At 32.1% G+C, this 16,913-nt stretch overlaps 1 protein-coding gene, 1 long non-coding RNA gene and 1 pseudogene across 2 annotated transcripts; 1 reads left to right on the top strand and 2 right to left on the bottom strand.

The window, feature by feature from the left end:
• Positions 1-885: 885 nt before the first annotated feature.
• Positions 886-2,259, top strand: LOC145046581 (uncharacterized). Its single transcript, XR_013682030.1, has 2 exons — positions 886-1,065; positions 1,245-2,259. It is a non-coding gene; the product is annotated as an uncharacterized LOC145046581 (long non-coding RNA).
• On the bottom strand, positions 1,674-7,238 carry LOC145046580 (cytochrome P450 CYP72A219-like). The gene is made up of 5 exons (XM_078994866.1): positions 6,931-7,238; positions 3,127-3,344; positions 2,775-3,022; positions 2,309-2,684; positions 1,674-2,099 (listed from the first exon to the last, which is right to left on the bottom strand). The coding sequence occupies exons 1-5, from the start codon at positions 7,199-7,201 to the stop codon at positions 1,674-1,676; spliced, it is 1,539 nt and encodes a 512-aa protein (XP_078850992.1). The 5' UTR covers positions 7,202-7,238.
• A 4,358-nt stretch (positions 7,239-11,596) lies between these two features.
• Positions 11,597-14,477, bottom strand: LOC145046401 (fasciclin-like arabinogalactan protein 17; annotated as a pseudogene).
• Between the last annotated feature and the right edge of the window lie 2,436 nt (positions 14,478-16,913).

The raw sequence follows: 16,913 nt of genomic DNA on the forward strand, positions 1-16,913 counted from the left end.
TAAAACGAAAACCAACTCATTGAATAAGCGGAGGGGAACATGAGAGACTTGGGTTTGCACTTGTGATGACAAGCGGTGATACAAGCCTTCAATTCATTTAAGATCTTGGATTTCATAAAAAGAAGCCCAACTCCCATCAACATTTTGAATAGGCAATGGAAGACCCACCAAAGCAGGTCAGTCTCAACTGAATGGGACAAAGAAACATCAACCAAAAGATTTGAACTCCATCACGAATTTTAATGAAAATTCACATTTTTAAGCTTAAAGACTATGTAAAAATTTTAAAATTAAGGGTAAAAATAGGCTTTCTAAATCATCTAGTGAACGTAAAACGGGCACTAACAATCATATTGTAAATGACTAGCGAAAATATTTTGGAGTGTAAGGAATAAGATGATTTGAACATTGTAATATGGGATGTAATATTACTTCAAACTAATCCTTTTTGTTTATTTATTTGGTTTTTGTTGATTTTAAGATTACCAGTTGCATTTTAGATATTATATAAACAAAACTTTTACAAAAAAGAACATATTTACACAAAAAAACAATAAAAAATATAATAAAAAAAACGTTTCGGAACTGTGGTCCGGAATCATACTCCGGTGTTCCAGATGCCGATCCGAAATGATGAGGCCACATGTTACACGAAAAAAAGCCAAATAAAATGTATTTCGGAACCATGGTCCACTTTGGAATTCCTAAAACCTCTCTGCAACAATCTGTTCCGGACAATTTGGTTACTTAAAAAAAAGAAAAAAAAAAACTTTAGATCATTTTTGTCAAAGAAGTCAATTTATAAGGGTTAGAATTATCTATAACGATAATCAATTGGTGAGAAAGGAAGAAAGGAATTTAATAAAGAGAAGCGGAAGAAGAAATTTGGAAATAGATCTCCTGGCGGCCGACACCCTCGATTAAGCTCCAATATAACTCGAGTTCATTTATCAAGCTTCGGATCGTCGAATTGAACTCGAGCTCGACGGAGACACGTCCACCATGACCCAACACCTCTCTCCTCCACTCTCACATACTAAACTTCCTTCTACGTTGATTTGTTCGGTAAACTTCCAAATTCCCGATCAATCACTGGAAAATTTTCATGATCAAATCGTTATTGCAATTAACGAGCTTTAAATTTCAACAATAACTGATTTCATTGAAGGCTTGCGTTATTCTTCAAAAAGTTAGGCTTTAGTATTAGTATATTGTCACGACTTGTAGAGCTGTACTTTTGCCAGGGTTCGGTGGTGGTGTTCTTGACTTGAAGTACGACATGATGTCCGTATTCCTGATCGTTCAAGTTCGCGCAGTTTTGTTAATCCTCTCGGCACTAGTGTGAGTTGTGATTCATTCTGCTAGTTTTAGTTTTGTTACTACACTGTTTGTGCTCTTGAAATCGGTGAGGCGCATATGAACGGATTGTCATCAATTTCGATTGATTTTCTGATGTGGAAGTTTGTGAACTTTCGGTATATTGGTTTGGAATTTGGATAAAATAGAGGCTTTGCATAATCAAGAAACTTCGCATATTAGGTATTTACATGAAATCGGCAACAATTACATGAACCATGACCAAATCACAAACCATATCCATGAGAAACTACACAATTATTCTGAAATTAAGGCGTCAACAGTTATAGCTATAGCACAATTAGTCAAGGGAGATGCTAAATCTTATGGAGAATCAAGTGAGCACCATGTCGGGGTTGAAGCGTAACAACATAAGATGGTGAGTGAGTGTAAGAAGGCGACAGATCAAACGAGAAATGTTGTAGAATTGTTGATATAGCCAACTTAGCTTCCATTAAAGCAAAGTTATTCCCAATGCAAATCCGAGGACCCCAACTAAACGGGAAGAAAGCAAGCTTGTTCTTTGTCGCCTTTGCAATTCCCTCTGAAAATCTCTCGGGATTGAACTCCTTGGCGTCTTCTCCCCAAATTTCACGATCATGGTGTACAAATATAACTGGCAACAAGAACTGCACTCCAGCTGGTACAGTTAGGTCTCCTAGTTTGGCCTCTTCATATGTGATCCGTGTGAATATGGTTGCGGGTGAGTATAGCCTAAGAACCTCATATAGAATCATGGTTACCTGAAAATTTATAAATAAAACAATAAATATACTCATTCCTACTTTATGCACTTGGGTTAGGATTCATTTTATCTGTGTTAGATACGCCGATTCCTTAAAGGAGGGGAAGAGGAGAGGAGGCTCCACATATATTATGATACACGAGACTCTGTTTAGTTGATGTGAGACTAGTAGTTAAACAATATTGCATTTGGTTAAATTGTACTTACGACTTTGAGGCGACTCAACCCTTCGTAATTTGGTTTATTTTGTCCAAAAACTTTGTGAACGTCCTCTCGTGCTCTTATTTGCCATGTCGGGTGTTGGCTCAACAAAATCATGGTCCAAACCAAGAGATTCGATGAGCTTTCTTGCCCTGCAAAATAAAACGATTTGCACTCTTCAATCGCCTCATCAACACTCATCCCCATATCCCCGTTTGCCCTTGTAGTTGATTTCAACAATAACGATAACAAATCTTCATGATCATCATCACTTTTCCCCGATACCATCGCAAGCTCCTTTTGCTCCATGACCTTGCTCAGTATCGACCGCAACTCATTGTCGATTTCCTTCATTCGCTTGTTCGTTTTGGTTGGTAAAAACCTAAATGTTTTACAGTTTTAAGGTTTTACTACAATTAAATACATTCACGATGAAAAAAAAGGAATATATAGACCATTATGTTTAATGTACCTTCGTCCCGGGAGGTATATTGACTGTAGAACTTCACGTGTGAGCACGGCTTGTTCTTTTTGGAGACGATATATCCTTCTACCTTGTTCATAGCTACTTCCAAATGCGTTTCGGGAGATGACATCACTTGCAAAATCATCGATGTAAGGTTGTACATCTAATTCACATGAACCCTTCTCAGAAACCAACTTTGACCATTCGGTCACCAGTATGTCGAAACAACTCGTGTACATGGCTGATGACATATGCTATAATATGATATGAAAAAGATTTAAAACTACATTAGCCAACGTTCATGATTTATTTAGTTACATATCTCAATGAAAATATTCATCGAAAATTCAATTCATGCCTTCAACTTGTCTTGTGTAAGAGCTGGTGCTAGAATCTTGCGATGTTTGTCCCATTTTTGGTCCTCATAACTCGTAATTCCTGAAACAAGGAACCTTACCAATGGGTTTGGAGTTGGTTTCTTGTAAACCTTATTGTTCACTAAAACCTCTTTGATTAGGTCAGGATCCATGATGTTGATCCTAGCGGTTGGTCCCATCCATGCAAATGAATTTTTACCTGCGGTTTTTATATCATTATTTATCGATAATTACAAGTCAAGGTAAAATAAATGAAGCAATTATTAATCTAACCAAAATTTCTATTGACTCTATTTTTAGCCAAAATTTAGGACTTAGTCTAAATCGCCATCAAAACTGTATGTTATTGAAATGGTCTACTATTTTGCTTAAATGGTTAGCGGTTCAGCTCTAAAACTTAAGGTTTTTGTTATTCATAATTCATTATGAAACTGTAGACCATTTTATAGTCTACAGTTTCCTCTGAATAGTCTACTGTTTTCCAAAGCATAGACCAGCATAAACCTTAAAATAGTCTGTTGTTTCGTCCAAAAAGCTATGATTTTTTTCTTCGTATTTGACTACTATTTGTAAAAAAATAACAACATTTCATTTATATTATAATGTATACAAGCTACAAAAAAACAAAAACAAAAACAAAAAAACACAAAAAAAGTTTAAGATTCGAAGATATTAGAGGGTCCATTGAGAGAGAATTCCAAACTTCAAACACACATAAAATGAGTAAAACTGAAAATTAAAATTTTATATATTGTGGGCCAATAGGCCCTGAAAGAGCAGACGGTCCACCAAAGAGTAGCTTATTGCCTCCAAAAAGTAGTCAACCGAGATCAAGTCAACAATAAGTAGCTTATTGCCTCCAAAAAGTAGTCAACCGAGATCAAGTCAACAATAAGTAGCTTATTGCCTCCAAAAAGTAGTCAACCGAGATCAAGTCAACAATATTGTTGGTCGTAAATTAACTTAATGAGCTACACTTTTAAAGGCTAGTTTCTGAATTAAATATTAATTTTTGGCTAAAAACTAATAAGTAGTTAAAGATTTTGGCTACTTTTATAATTAGCTTTAAAAAAAATTAAATGATTAATACATAATATACGATGGTGGATTGGTTAGAATTTAGGCAGTGTTGTAAAACTCGCCGAGTTGGCCGATTAATCCTTCGAGTACTCACTACTCGGCCCCTTACCGAGACGAGTTACAAAATCACGAGTACTCCCCAATCGGCTTCTTATTGAACTGAATAGTGTTGTAAAACTCAGTCAACTGCGTGATTAATATGTATAATATACTTAATGATTTATTATTTAAGACAAACACATGTAATTATTACTACATATAGATCTTAAATTTTCAGTAATTATTCACAAAGTGAGACCATTATGTGTTTTTCAGTTTTTGTGTATTCAAATGTATCTAATTTTGTTATATATTTCAATCAAATTAAGATTTTAACTTATGATTTTGATATATATAAGTTCCCTAAAAATATCTCTACATACATTACGTATCCGAGTACTCCCCGAGTACTCCCGGGTAGTCCTGAGTACTTGCTACTTGGTAGTCGGCCGAATAGATATCGAGTAACAAGTTCTACAACCTTGAATTTAGGTATGATAAGTCAATGATTCAAACTTATACGTGTTTAATTTAACTTAGTGACAAAATTGGTCGAAACGTTTGTTTATTTTGGTCGTGTTGTTAGTAACATAAAAGATCAAGTATAATTTAAATATAAAAGATCAAGTATAATTCAAACTAAGGGGTAACGTTTTTTTTTAAGAAAAATACATAATTATTACTTATTTACCATTTGACCAAGTGATTTATTTTGCCTTCTATATCATCAACCACTTATTTATTAAATGTTTATTTTGCTTTTATATTTTACAAATAAACATCTAACCAAGTGAATTATCTTGCCTTTTATATCAACAGCTTTTTATTTTGTTTTTATATTTTATAAATTTAATATTGTTCATTTAATATATATATATATATATATATATATATATATATATATATATATATATATATTACCTTTTAGTTATATTTAAATTTATTAATTTTTTTTCACTAATTGAATATGTGGGCTGCGATGAGTAATAATATATTATTTATTTAAATCCAGATGTTATTTGAAATATATTATATTGAAATATGAAGTGTCTTTATAAAAACAACAAATTAACCTAGATGACTTTATAAAACATTTTAGATGAAGGTAAATAAACTAAATAAATAAATATAGGAAAACTTTTGAGATTGGTTAAAATGAAGAATATTTCTGATGTATTTTAATTTAAAATGTATCAAATATATATATATATATATATATATATATATATATATATATATATATATATATATATATATATATATATATATATATATATATATATTTGTGGATACCATAAATGATTTTATGTTTTGAACTATAACTAATATAATTAATTAATACAAGAAATTTCATTTATCACATTAATTCTTTTTACTGGAATAAAAAATATAAGTAAGATAACAATAAAAAGAAAACAGAAAAAAAAAAAAAAAAATCAAAACATTAAAAATAACTAAATTAAAATAACTTAATTAAAGTTTTACGGTTTCTTAATATATCACTTTGTTTTCTTATAGAATGGAAAAAACGCAATATAAATGATAAGAATACATGAACCCATAGAAAAACCGATCCCGGAACTTTTGTGATTGATTTTGAGCTAGTTAATATGATTGAGTATGCGATATTTTCTAAAATTCTTGTAGGACTATGATGGTTATAGTATTAAGGTTATACCCGTTTGATTATCCAATCTTATATTCTTATATCTACTACCATTTTGTCAACATCACAACATTTATTTTTTAGAATACTTGTACCTTTTTTATTAATATACATGATTTCAAAATTAAATTATAATATTATATGTAATGTTATAAATAGAAATTTATTATTACTACTTCAGAAAGAAAATTACTAATATCATTTTTAATATTTATATTATCATCAGTTTACCAAGAAATTCGGATATCATATGGTGATCACTATAATTGTTAGAGATAAAATTTGTTTGATGTAGTTAAAATTTGAATTATGAAAAAATTCAAATCATTTTTCAGATGATTGTGTTAGATAATAAAAAATTCAACGATTAAGTTTTATTTAATAAGATCATAGATGGGATATCAATACCTAGTATATGATTATCTACAAACCACGTATCCAATAGGACGAAATCATGTTTGAAATTCACATTTATAATCTTTTTTTGGAAATGGAAAAGTTGAAGTCTCGAAATATTTCAACTACCCCCATGGGTTCGAACTATTTTATAGGCAAACCTAGCCCATAGAGATTTCTAGGGAAAAATTAATTAATATTTTAATTATTTAATTAATAATCGAGTATGAGACATGAAGATCAAATATCCGTCCCACTGCCATCACCAATATCAAATACGATTTTAATTACTTAATTAATATTTTAATAACGGTTTTAAATTTTTTCAAACTACCAAAAATTACTAAAATTAACTTGATCCGTTATTAAATTTAAGCAAAACAGATTTCCATAAGAGGATGGATTCATTGTATAAACTATAAAGCAACTTCTGACACATGATCCACCATCCCTAGCCATTGTCGCCCAGGTTTCCACCGTCGAGCACCATTGATATTGCACTTGAGGTTAAAAAAATAATAAGTAATTAATTTAGTATTCAAAACCCTAGCTACTAGCTAGTACTAGCCTACTAGGGACAATATATTAAAAAGAATACACTGACCGTAGGTTTCGATGATGTGGTGGTGGAACGGCAGAATGATGGGGAGGAAGTCGTCGGAAAAGCTTATGGGTTTGGAATTCATGGCGGCGTGTCGAGCCATGGTGGCCATCTGGTTCATGTCTCCATGCAACAATCTGTAAGCTGGGCCATTGAGACCTTGTTTCCTCAAACATTTTTCGATGGCTTTGGGTCTCAGCCAGACCCACTGGACCACCGTCCACAACCACCATGCTCCGCCGATCACTGCCACTGAAGCCAACAATAACAACATGGTGATGGTGATGGTGGAAGAAGTTAGTTAATGTGTTTCTTTTTGGGAGGTAACGAATTTATAAGCATAAAAAAGGGGGTATCCTTAAAGGGAGCTACAATGCGAGTACGTACGCTACCGTTGGTTTCCCATTAATAAATTAACTAAGTTTCGAACAAAGGGTTTGGACCACTTAATTTGATTTAATATACACATGTTTTTATAGCTTCAGAGCCTTTAATTAATTTCTTTTAGATTACTTTTTTTTTTTTAGCAAATCACAGTAATATATATATATATATATATATATATATATATATATATATATATATATATATATATATATATATATATATATATATATATATATATATATATATATATATATATATATATATATATATATATATATATATATATGGAAAAGTGAATATACCCTTAAGGGTATATAAGCTTAGGTACTCAAACTCACCATACTACGTCGTTTTGTATCATATATATACATTATAATTGTCTAATGTTCTTATAATTAAACTTCTAACTTGATTTCATTCAAAGATTTTTATAAATTTCACATTTATTTTCCTCTTACATAATTTTCATTTTCAACTATAATATATATAGCCTAATTGATGTTCGTCAAAAAAATGTGATGTAAGAGGAAGATAATAATGAAATTTTGAAAATCTTGAATGTAAATCAACTTAAGGATTGAAGTTGAAGAACATTATAATAAATATATCAAACAAAACGATGTATTATGGTGAATTTGGGTACCTAAGCTTATATACCCTTAAGGGTATATTCACTTTTCCCATATATATATATATATATATATATATATATATATATATATATATATATATATATATATATATATATATATATATATATATATATATATTCAAATTCATTTGATACCATTCTAATTTTGTGAGACTGTAAGATCGAATTTAAAAATAATTTTAAAATGCAAAATAAATGAAACATTCCAAAAATACGTGAAAAATATAAAAAAAATCCCGTTCGGAACTTGAATTAACTAAAAAAAATATAAAAAAAAATCCTGTTTTTTTTTTTTTGAAAAATACGTGAAATATTCTAAATACAATATTACACTGACATATATTCTAAAAAATAATTTTAAAATGCAAAATAAATGGAAAAATATAAAAATTCTATATATATATATATATATATATATATATATATATATATATATATATATATATATATATATATGTTAATGTGAGACGCCTAATTTTGTGAGACTGTGAGACACTTTTTTGTATTTTTTTTATTTTTTTAGTTAATTCAAGTTCCGAAAATAATATTTAAAAAACGAATTTTTGGATTTTTCCATTTATTTTGCATTTTAAAATTATTTTTTAGAATATGTACAGTGTAATATTCTATTAGAATATTTCACGTATTTTAAAATAAAAAACGGGATTTTTTTATTTTTTTTATTTTTTTTAGTTAATTTAAGTTCCGAAATTAATATTTAAAAAAAGAATTTTTAGATTTTTCCATTTATTTTGCATTTTAAAATTATTTTTTAGAATATGTACAATATGATATTCTATTAGAATATTTCACGTATTTAAAAAAAACGGAATTTTTTAATGTTTTTTTTATATTTTTTATATATATTTTTATTTTTTTAGTTAATTCAAGTTCCGAAAATAATATTTAAAAAAAGAATTTTTGGATTTTTCCATTTATTTTGCATTTTAAAGTTATTTCTAGATTTGGTATCACGGTCTCACAAAATTAGAATGGTTTCAAATGAACTTGAACCTATATATATATATATATATATATATATATATATATATATATATATATATATATATATATATATATATATATATATATATATATATATATATATTCCAATTTTCATTTATTTTTGCTTCAAAGCCGTTAATTAACTTCTTTTAAATTACTTTTTTAAATGGTCTTAGAAGGAGATTTTTGTAGGTGAGGATGGGGGATAAAAAGAAAATTAGTCGAGTTTCATAGGAAAAAGTAACTCTCAAAGATTGTGGTGGTCTCCTGGTTGATTGTTTGAATTCCTTGAACTTAGCTTTTCTTGCTAAGCGTTAGTGGAGGTTAAGACGAAGAGGAACTCACTTTGGCTGAATTGCGTTCAAGTTATACACAAAATTTCCTTTGTGGATGGTAAAACTTTTGCAAGGAACTCTATTCCTAGTGTATGGTTGGCTGAGGATTGCTAATATCGATGAGAACTTTATGGAAGGAGGCATGGCGGAAGCATAAATTTACGGAGTAGTAGCACAAAATGTAACGTCTTTTTTCACAACAATTTTATTTTATTTTTTAAATTTTTGTTAAGGTGAAACTTCATAATTATAAAATCCATGTGTAAGAACACTATTTGTTCCAAATTACATTTATTGAAAATCAGAGTAATATAATAAACGCGAAATCTTCGTAGTTGTTGACGAATGTGTACATGCAAATATGAATCTACATGTCAAACAGTTCACTACTGCTTACTAGGCCCCTCACATCACACTGCTCCACTACCGGTAAACCTCCGAGGAATGCATAGCCATATGTAATAAGAGACGAGATAGCCACCTGAACAGATGATCGTACTCTAAAGCCACAACCAAACAAGAAATATGCAAGAAAACCTAGATCAAGAGTTCTTAGGCTATCCTACATGACTACCTACAGTCCCTAGCTAAGATACTCCTCTAGATAATGACCAGTCTACTGGTACTCTAACTAGCATACCACTGCTCATATATCCTAACATACAACGATATAAATATCTTACAGATCATTACTGTACATCGATATCCTACATACAAGGATACATAACAATAATCTAGCAGGATGACATTGGTGACTTCGACTCACAGGCACAGTGAGGAAAGCTCACCTAAATCGGAAAGCTCAAGGATACCGCAGCACACTCACTTTCTGCATTGATTGCTCCCACGAATCCACTAACACCAAAACCAGGTAGAACCTTAATCAATAGCCCAAAACCCTCAAGTTTGACCCAAAGTCAAACTTGTTCATTCACCGGTCAACGGTTAAAAAAATTCAAAGTCAACTTCAGTAAGATTACACCATGCGTAATCAATCTACACCCTGCGTAGTGGTATGACATACTTACTTTAGAGTATGCCTTACGCACCACGTTGATAAGCCATTTCCCTTTTTAGCTCTTAATCCATAAAAGACCAACCATCTATTGCTAAAATCTAGTCCTAATAAACGTCTAGAGTGATAAAGTTCCTAACTTTATGCCTTTGCATGGCTTGAAATAGAAAAGTATCAAATACAAGTTCAAAACACACCCAAATGCCCAAATACTCATTCATCGAAGGATAGGAGTGACCAAGCTCCCATTTTTATCACTCTACAAGCTCAGAATTGCTAGAAAATGCCACTCATGAGGTCTAGAGCAGCTCATACTCACTAGACCCAAGATCAAGGGACAAAAAGCTCACAAGCTAGATCTATCTAATGAATCATCAAGGTTCAAGATTTATACCTCTTGGAGGATGTTAAAGTATAGTCTAGATCAACAAGCCTTAGACTTCTCAAGCACACTTTCAATGATCTCCTTCTTCACAAAACACATAATGAAACCCTCAAATGCTTCAAAATCCTCACAAGATGGCTAGGGTTTCGAGTTAGAGGCTCAAGAGGTTGGAGGCTGATAATAAAAAGAACCTTAAGGGGTTAGAGTCCCTAAATATGGCTCAAAACCCTGAACTTAGGGTTTTTACTTTGCGCAGTTATGCCATGCGTAACATAAGTTAGGCCCAATGTAGCCCAATAAAAATGCGTCCCACCATTCAGCCACGGAACCCTACATACCCAGTGTATGCCCTGCATAGTGCAAACTCCCATTTCCAGCTTAACTTCAAATAACCATAACTTATTCGTTTCAACTCCGTTTTTGATGTTCTTTATATGTACTGAAAGGTATTGAAGATGCCCACAATCCTGTCTAGTTACTTTTGTCTTATCACATACCAAACTAAAGCCATAACCCACACAAGAAGCTAGATCTATAACTTTTCCCTTTCTACCCTTCGGTCCAACACACAAATCAAGGGTTTAGATCTCACAACCAACATTATCAACCTTCAATATGGTCTAAACTTAATTCCTTAAGGCGCAAAGCCTTTACATTATCGATTTTCGATCCACAACCTTGAATTAAGAAATGATCTGAAATAGAATGTTACACAAAAAATGCCAAAGTTTCGGATATGCCCTTGCTAAACATCTAAATATCGTATCTACCAACCTAAACTCTAGATATCGTATTTTCCCCTCTTAATGTTTTTAATATCATAACTAAATACAGCAACCAAATAGACAATATTGCCTTTCCTTTAGAAGTCACAGGTTTAATTCATTAATTCATACGAGGTTGTACTCTATCATTGTCTTCCTCACCGATCCGTCACCCTCCTCCGCCACCACCTTAAGCAGCAACCACAATGTATCATACTGAATGATGTGAATATTTAAGCCACTAGTTTTTATTTATAATTCCTAATTTATCGCATCTAAACCACACCTTACAGGCAGTGAACCCGATCGAGTATGGTATAGCTTTGATAAGCAAGGGTATCGAACGCAAAGGGAAGGTAGTAAATTAATTTAGAATGTTTGATTATAAGTTACACAAAACACACAAAAGCAATAAAAATAGTTTTATTAAATATTTTAATACCACTTAACATCAAACATCCATAAACTGACTGGAAGACAAATCGCTTTAGGTACTTTGGTTTAGACAAATTACACATTAAAATCATAGATAATTGCACACACAGATTTATATATTCATGTTCACCGATTTCTAAAATGATTATGTTCATGTTCACTATTACTAATCATTTAGCAAACAAGTCAATTCAAACAGTTTCCAGTTGATTAAACTAACAAGTTTCCTAGTATTCATTTCGAATCAAGTAAGACTTCTAGTATTAGTTAACTAAATTTGTCAATTCAGTCAACTTATATGTGGTTGTTCATCACACATGCTCATACATTAACTTATTTATTTTCTAGTTAACCTTAGGTTCAAGTTCACTAATACTAGGCATACAATCTTGTTTTCACAAAAATATATGATTCAAGCAATTAAGAAGATATTCATACAACTCAATTAACTTGATTATTAACATAAAATAATTATCATTAACACATAAGGATATTTTAACAAGCTTAACAAGATTAATTAAACACGAATTAAACAATCCAAATAGCAATTAATCCATAAATTCAAAGATTCATTCAATCATAAACACAAAGTAAAAGGTTTTTACACCTAAATTAGAAAGTAAACATATAATGGAATCACAATGGAATGCTAAACAATCCAAATAGCAATGAATCCGCTCTCTAATTCCTTAGATCTTTGCTCCAGATCAGCTTAGCGGCCCTCTGACCGCCTTCTAGACCCTCAAAATGGCAGCTATGAAGTTTTCTTGTCGCACAAGTCGAAGTGGAATATCATAGATGATGAAAATGGTGGAATGATATGGGGTAGTTATAGTTGAGTGGAGATGGAATGAATATGGAATATTAGGGTTGGATTGGAATAATGAAACTAATGGTAGCTTAGGGATTAAGCAAATAAAAATAAGGTAAGTGGTGCTTGTGGAATAAGTAACTTGGAGGGAATTTCCATCCAGATTTTATGCTTCATCTGCAAGGCCAATTTTAGATATGATAAATGTCGAATTAACAAAAATGCCCTATCACATAAGTCGTAGGAAATTTCTTCTAGTTTTCAGAACATTTTGAATCTCTTCAATCGGACTTATGAGTCATCAGATATACTCGAAACACTGAAGAGGGGCCAATCTGCCAACAATATCCTTTTTGCATCTTTTTAGCTCCATTCTCTTCCTTTTGCATTCCTGCTCCCATTTTAACTGTAATTGAATATTTTTAAAAATATTAAGTGTCTTTTAGTTCTAAATAACATAAAAACATAGTATAAAATAATAAGAAAACATCAAAAATATATGCATAAAATAGACGTTATCAGTGAACCTTATCAAATCGCCATACATAATTGTACATACTCTCATCCGTTTGATACTTCAGGATCAAATGGTAGTAAATTATATGGCCTCTTAACTGGTCTGTTGTCAGTTTTTCCATGGCATCATTGTTGGGAGTTAATACTGTCAATACGTAGCCCTTGGACATCAGTTTACCCATCTCGGTCGCTAATGACGTTAGGTTGACCAATATGTATAGTATTTCATTATAGCTTCCGTAATGTAGGAGTGTTTGGATGAAGTCTTTCACCTGGTTCTCTTCGTCGAAGCGGTGGTGAGGTTCACCAGACTGTTGTTATCGGAACTAGAGATGCGCCTGAAGCCATCACGTTATATACTGGTAGTGCTGGTGGTGCACCGATGGGAGCTAGAGTAGCTGGATTCTTCAACTGGTGGATTCTCGGAACTACCATCGAAGCTCCTTTGTGTAAACCAATTGAAACTGAAATCATGCTTCTTCTCCTGTTAAACTCTTCTTCTACTAATTAGGGCACTATCAATATTTCAACCCCATAAATTAACCCATCTGATTTGATTACTTCATCGGGACATATTTCTTTAACTAAACCAACCACTATTTTCACATCGAAGTTTTCTTGGTTTAATGGTAGATGATTCTCAGCTTCCTCAACCCACAAAGTTTCATAAACTACTGATGCCAAATCCTCATCCGGTCACTCCTTCAACCCGACCCAAGACGAAATGATATGAACGAGCAACATATTCTATAGAGATTTGAGATTCCCAGGTTCAAGTGAGAAGTGTTTGAACTCAGGATCTAAATGTCTATCCAAAGCTTCATTTCTCGGAGCAAAAAGGGTGATGTTATGACTATAAATTGCTTCCTCAAGGGTCTGTAGAATAAGGGCCTTCTCAATCAACTCGAAGAGCTCAGTGTAGTGCGAATCCAGAAGCACGATTTTGAATTGATCTAGGTAGAGCTAGATTTGGTGTGTTGTTGAGGTATCTCAGTTGCATTGATGGCTGTAGGTGGTATCAGATAACATATGAAAAAGAATATCCACAATGAACCATTAGATATGAAAATCCATGGTACTAATCTGTGAAAATATCAAAATTGAAGACAACAAAGGGGAATATGAGGTTGCTTATATTTATTAAGAGGCTATGATAGGGAATTCGCCAAGCAATTTGCAATTGTAATTAGCCTCAACATGTGATCTATTGTACTGTAGTTTAGAACTAAGGGCATTATTGCCCATTTGGTTGTTGTCTTTAGCTTTAATGATTTTTAAATGGTAAAAAAAATTATAAATCAATAAAAATTATGAATAAATAGATTTGCGAATATATGATATTACAAAACATTAAGAAGGCCAAATACGATATTTAGAGTTTAATCTAGACAAATACGATATTTAGATGTTTAACAATAGCATATAGGAAATTTTGCCAAAAAAATCATTTAACATATACTCGTAGTTGCTAAGGTGAGCATGGTAAAATAAAATACATAGTAAAGACAGAGAGAATTGAACCTATAACCTCATAAATATATAGCCAATGACTTATCCAATAGACCATAAATCTATTTGTGCTAATAAGTTATAGGATACATACACATACACTTTAATCCAAAACATTATAATTTGGTTGATCATGTTTTCTATGATTGTGACTATGCCAAGATGGATTGGGTTTGGTTTTGCTTGTGGACTAATTTTTGGTCGGGAGCTTCTTTAAGTAGGGGCGTTCTAATCCATCTTCACCATGGTGTTACTGGGGAAAGAACTTATAAATTTAAGATTGAATTTATGTTACGTGGTGCTTTGGTGGATTTAGAAGTTGAGAAACGTCTTGGTGTTTGTTAGATTATAGTTTACTCTCTTTTTGTATTCTTTATTATGAGTATGGCCCCTGTGTAACTTTTTTTCTTTCTTTCTCTCTCTCTCTCTCTCTCTCTCTCTATATATATATATATATATATATATATATATATATATATATATATATCAATGGTGTTACTGGGGAAAGAACTTATAAATTTAAGATTGACTTTGTGTTACGCGGTGCTTTGGTGGATTTAGACGTTGAGAAATGTCTTGGTGTTTGTTAGATTATATTTTATTCTCTTTTTGTATTCTTTATTATGAGTATGGCCCCTATGTAACTTTTTTTCTTTCTTTCTTTCTCTCTCTCTCTCTCTCTCTCTCTCTATATATATATATATATATATATATATATATATATATATATATATTGCAATATACATCGCCCCTTAATTAAGAAGGCTACCTAATTATCATGGTATTAGGGCTAGGTTAAGAATGTCTTTCTTCACGGAGATCTATCTAAGGAGGTCTATATGAAACAACCTTCGGGTTGTGTTCATCCGTCCTATCCCCGTCATGTTTTTCACCTTCATAAGGTGATTTATGGCCTCAAACAAGATCTTAGAGCTTAGTATCAATGTTTTGCGATTTTCATCACCTTTCATAGATTTACTAGCAGTCGCTCTGATAGTTCCCTATTCACTTATGACTCTGGTAAGTATCATATCTTCCTCATACTCCATGTGGATGATATTATTCTCACCGCCTCTTCCTCGACTTTCATCTCTCGTATTATCTCTCGTCTTTCCTCTGAGTTTCCAATGACTAATCTTGTTTATCTTTCTTTTTTCTTGGAATTTACGCTTCTCGCTTTGATAATGGTCTCTTCTTATCTCAACCCTCCTTTACTAAAGAAATCCTGGCTAAAGTTGCCATGTCCACATACAATCCATGTAGTACTCCCTTCGACACTAAATGTAAGTTATCTCCTGATGGTCCTTCTGTCTCTGACCCTACACTCTACAGAAGTCTTGTTGGTGCTTTTCAATATCTCACATTCACTCTTCCTGATATTGCTTATGTTGTTCAACAAATCTGTTTATTCATGCATAATCCACGTGAACCTCATATTCTCGATCTGAAATGTATTATATGCTTTCTTTAGGGCACCTTGTCTCATGGCTTGTTTATTCGAGCGTCTTCTATTGATCGCTTGGTTTTGTACTCTGATGCTGATTGGGCTTGTTGTACTCACACTCGTCGGTCTACTTCTTGGTTTTGTGTTTATCTTGGTGAAAATGTCGTGTCTTGGTCCTCTTTTGGGTTTGAATATTAGTTGTGAGGTGTCAAATTCTATTGTAGCTTGATAAGATTCGAATTATGTATTTCGTAAGGGTAGCTTAGTTTTCGAAGCTTTCATGTATAATCCCTTATGTACTTTTTGTCCACTTCATTTGTTCCTATAAAAAAAGGAGAGGTACTAGGGTAAGGGTAATTAGTGTGCACTTTACTCTCTCATTCATGTACTCTTTTGAAGTGATAATAGATCCAAACCGATCTTATTTACTTTTTGTGTTCTCAATTAGATTTGTACTCTAATTTTGTTCACTTTACTCGATATATTCAAACTACATCCTCCAAACATCAACATGTTGTGCCTCGTTACTCGGTTGAGGATGAATACTGTGGGGTGGCTAATGTGGTTGTTGAAGCTTCTTGTCTTCATAATCTTCTTTTCAAGTTGTCTTGTCCATTGTCTAAAGCTACAATTGTGTTTTGCGATAATGTGAGTGGCATGTACTTATCTTCTAACCTTGATCAGCACCAACGTACCAAGCATGTGGAAATAAACTTACACTTTGTTAG

This window comes from Lactuca saligna, chromosome 5 (assembly GCF_052625555.1).
Source record: "Lactuca saligna cultivar CGN05327 chromosome 5, ASM5262555v1, whole genome shotgun sequence".
NCBI classification, from domain to species: Eukaryota; Viridiplantae; Streptophyta; class Magnoliopsida; order Asterales; family Asteraceae; genus Lactuca; species Lactuca saligna.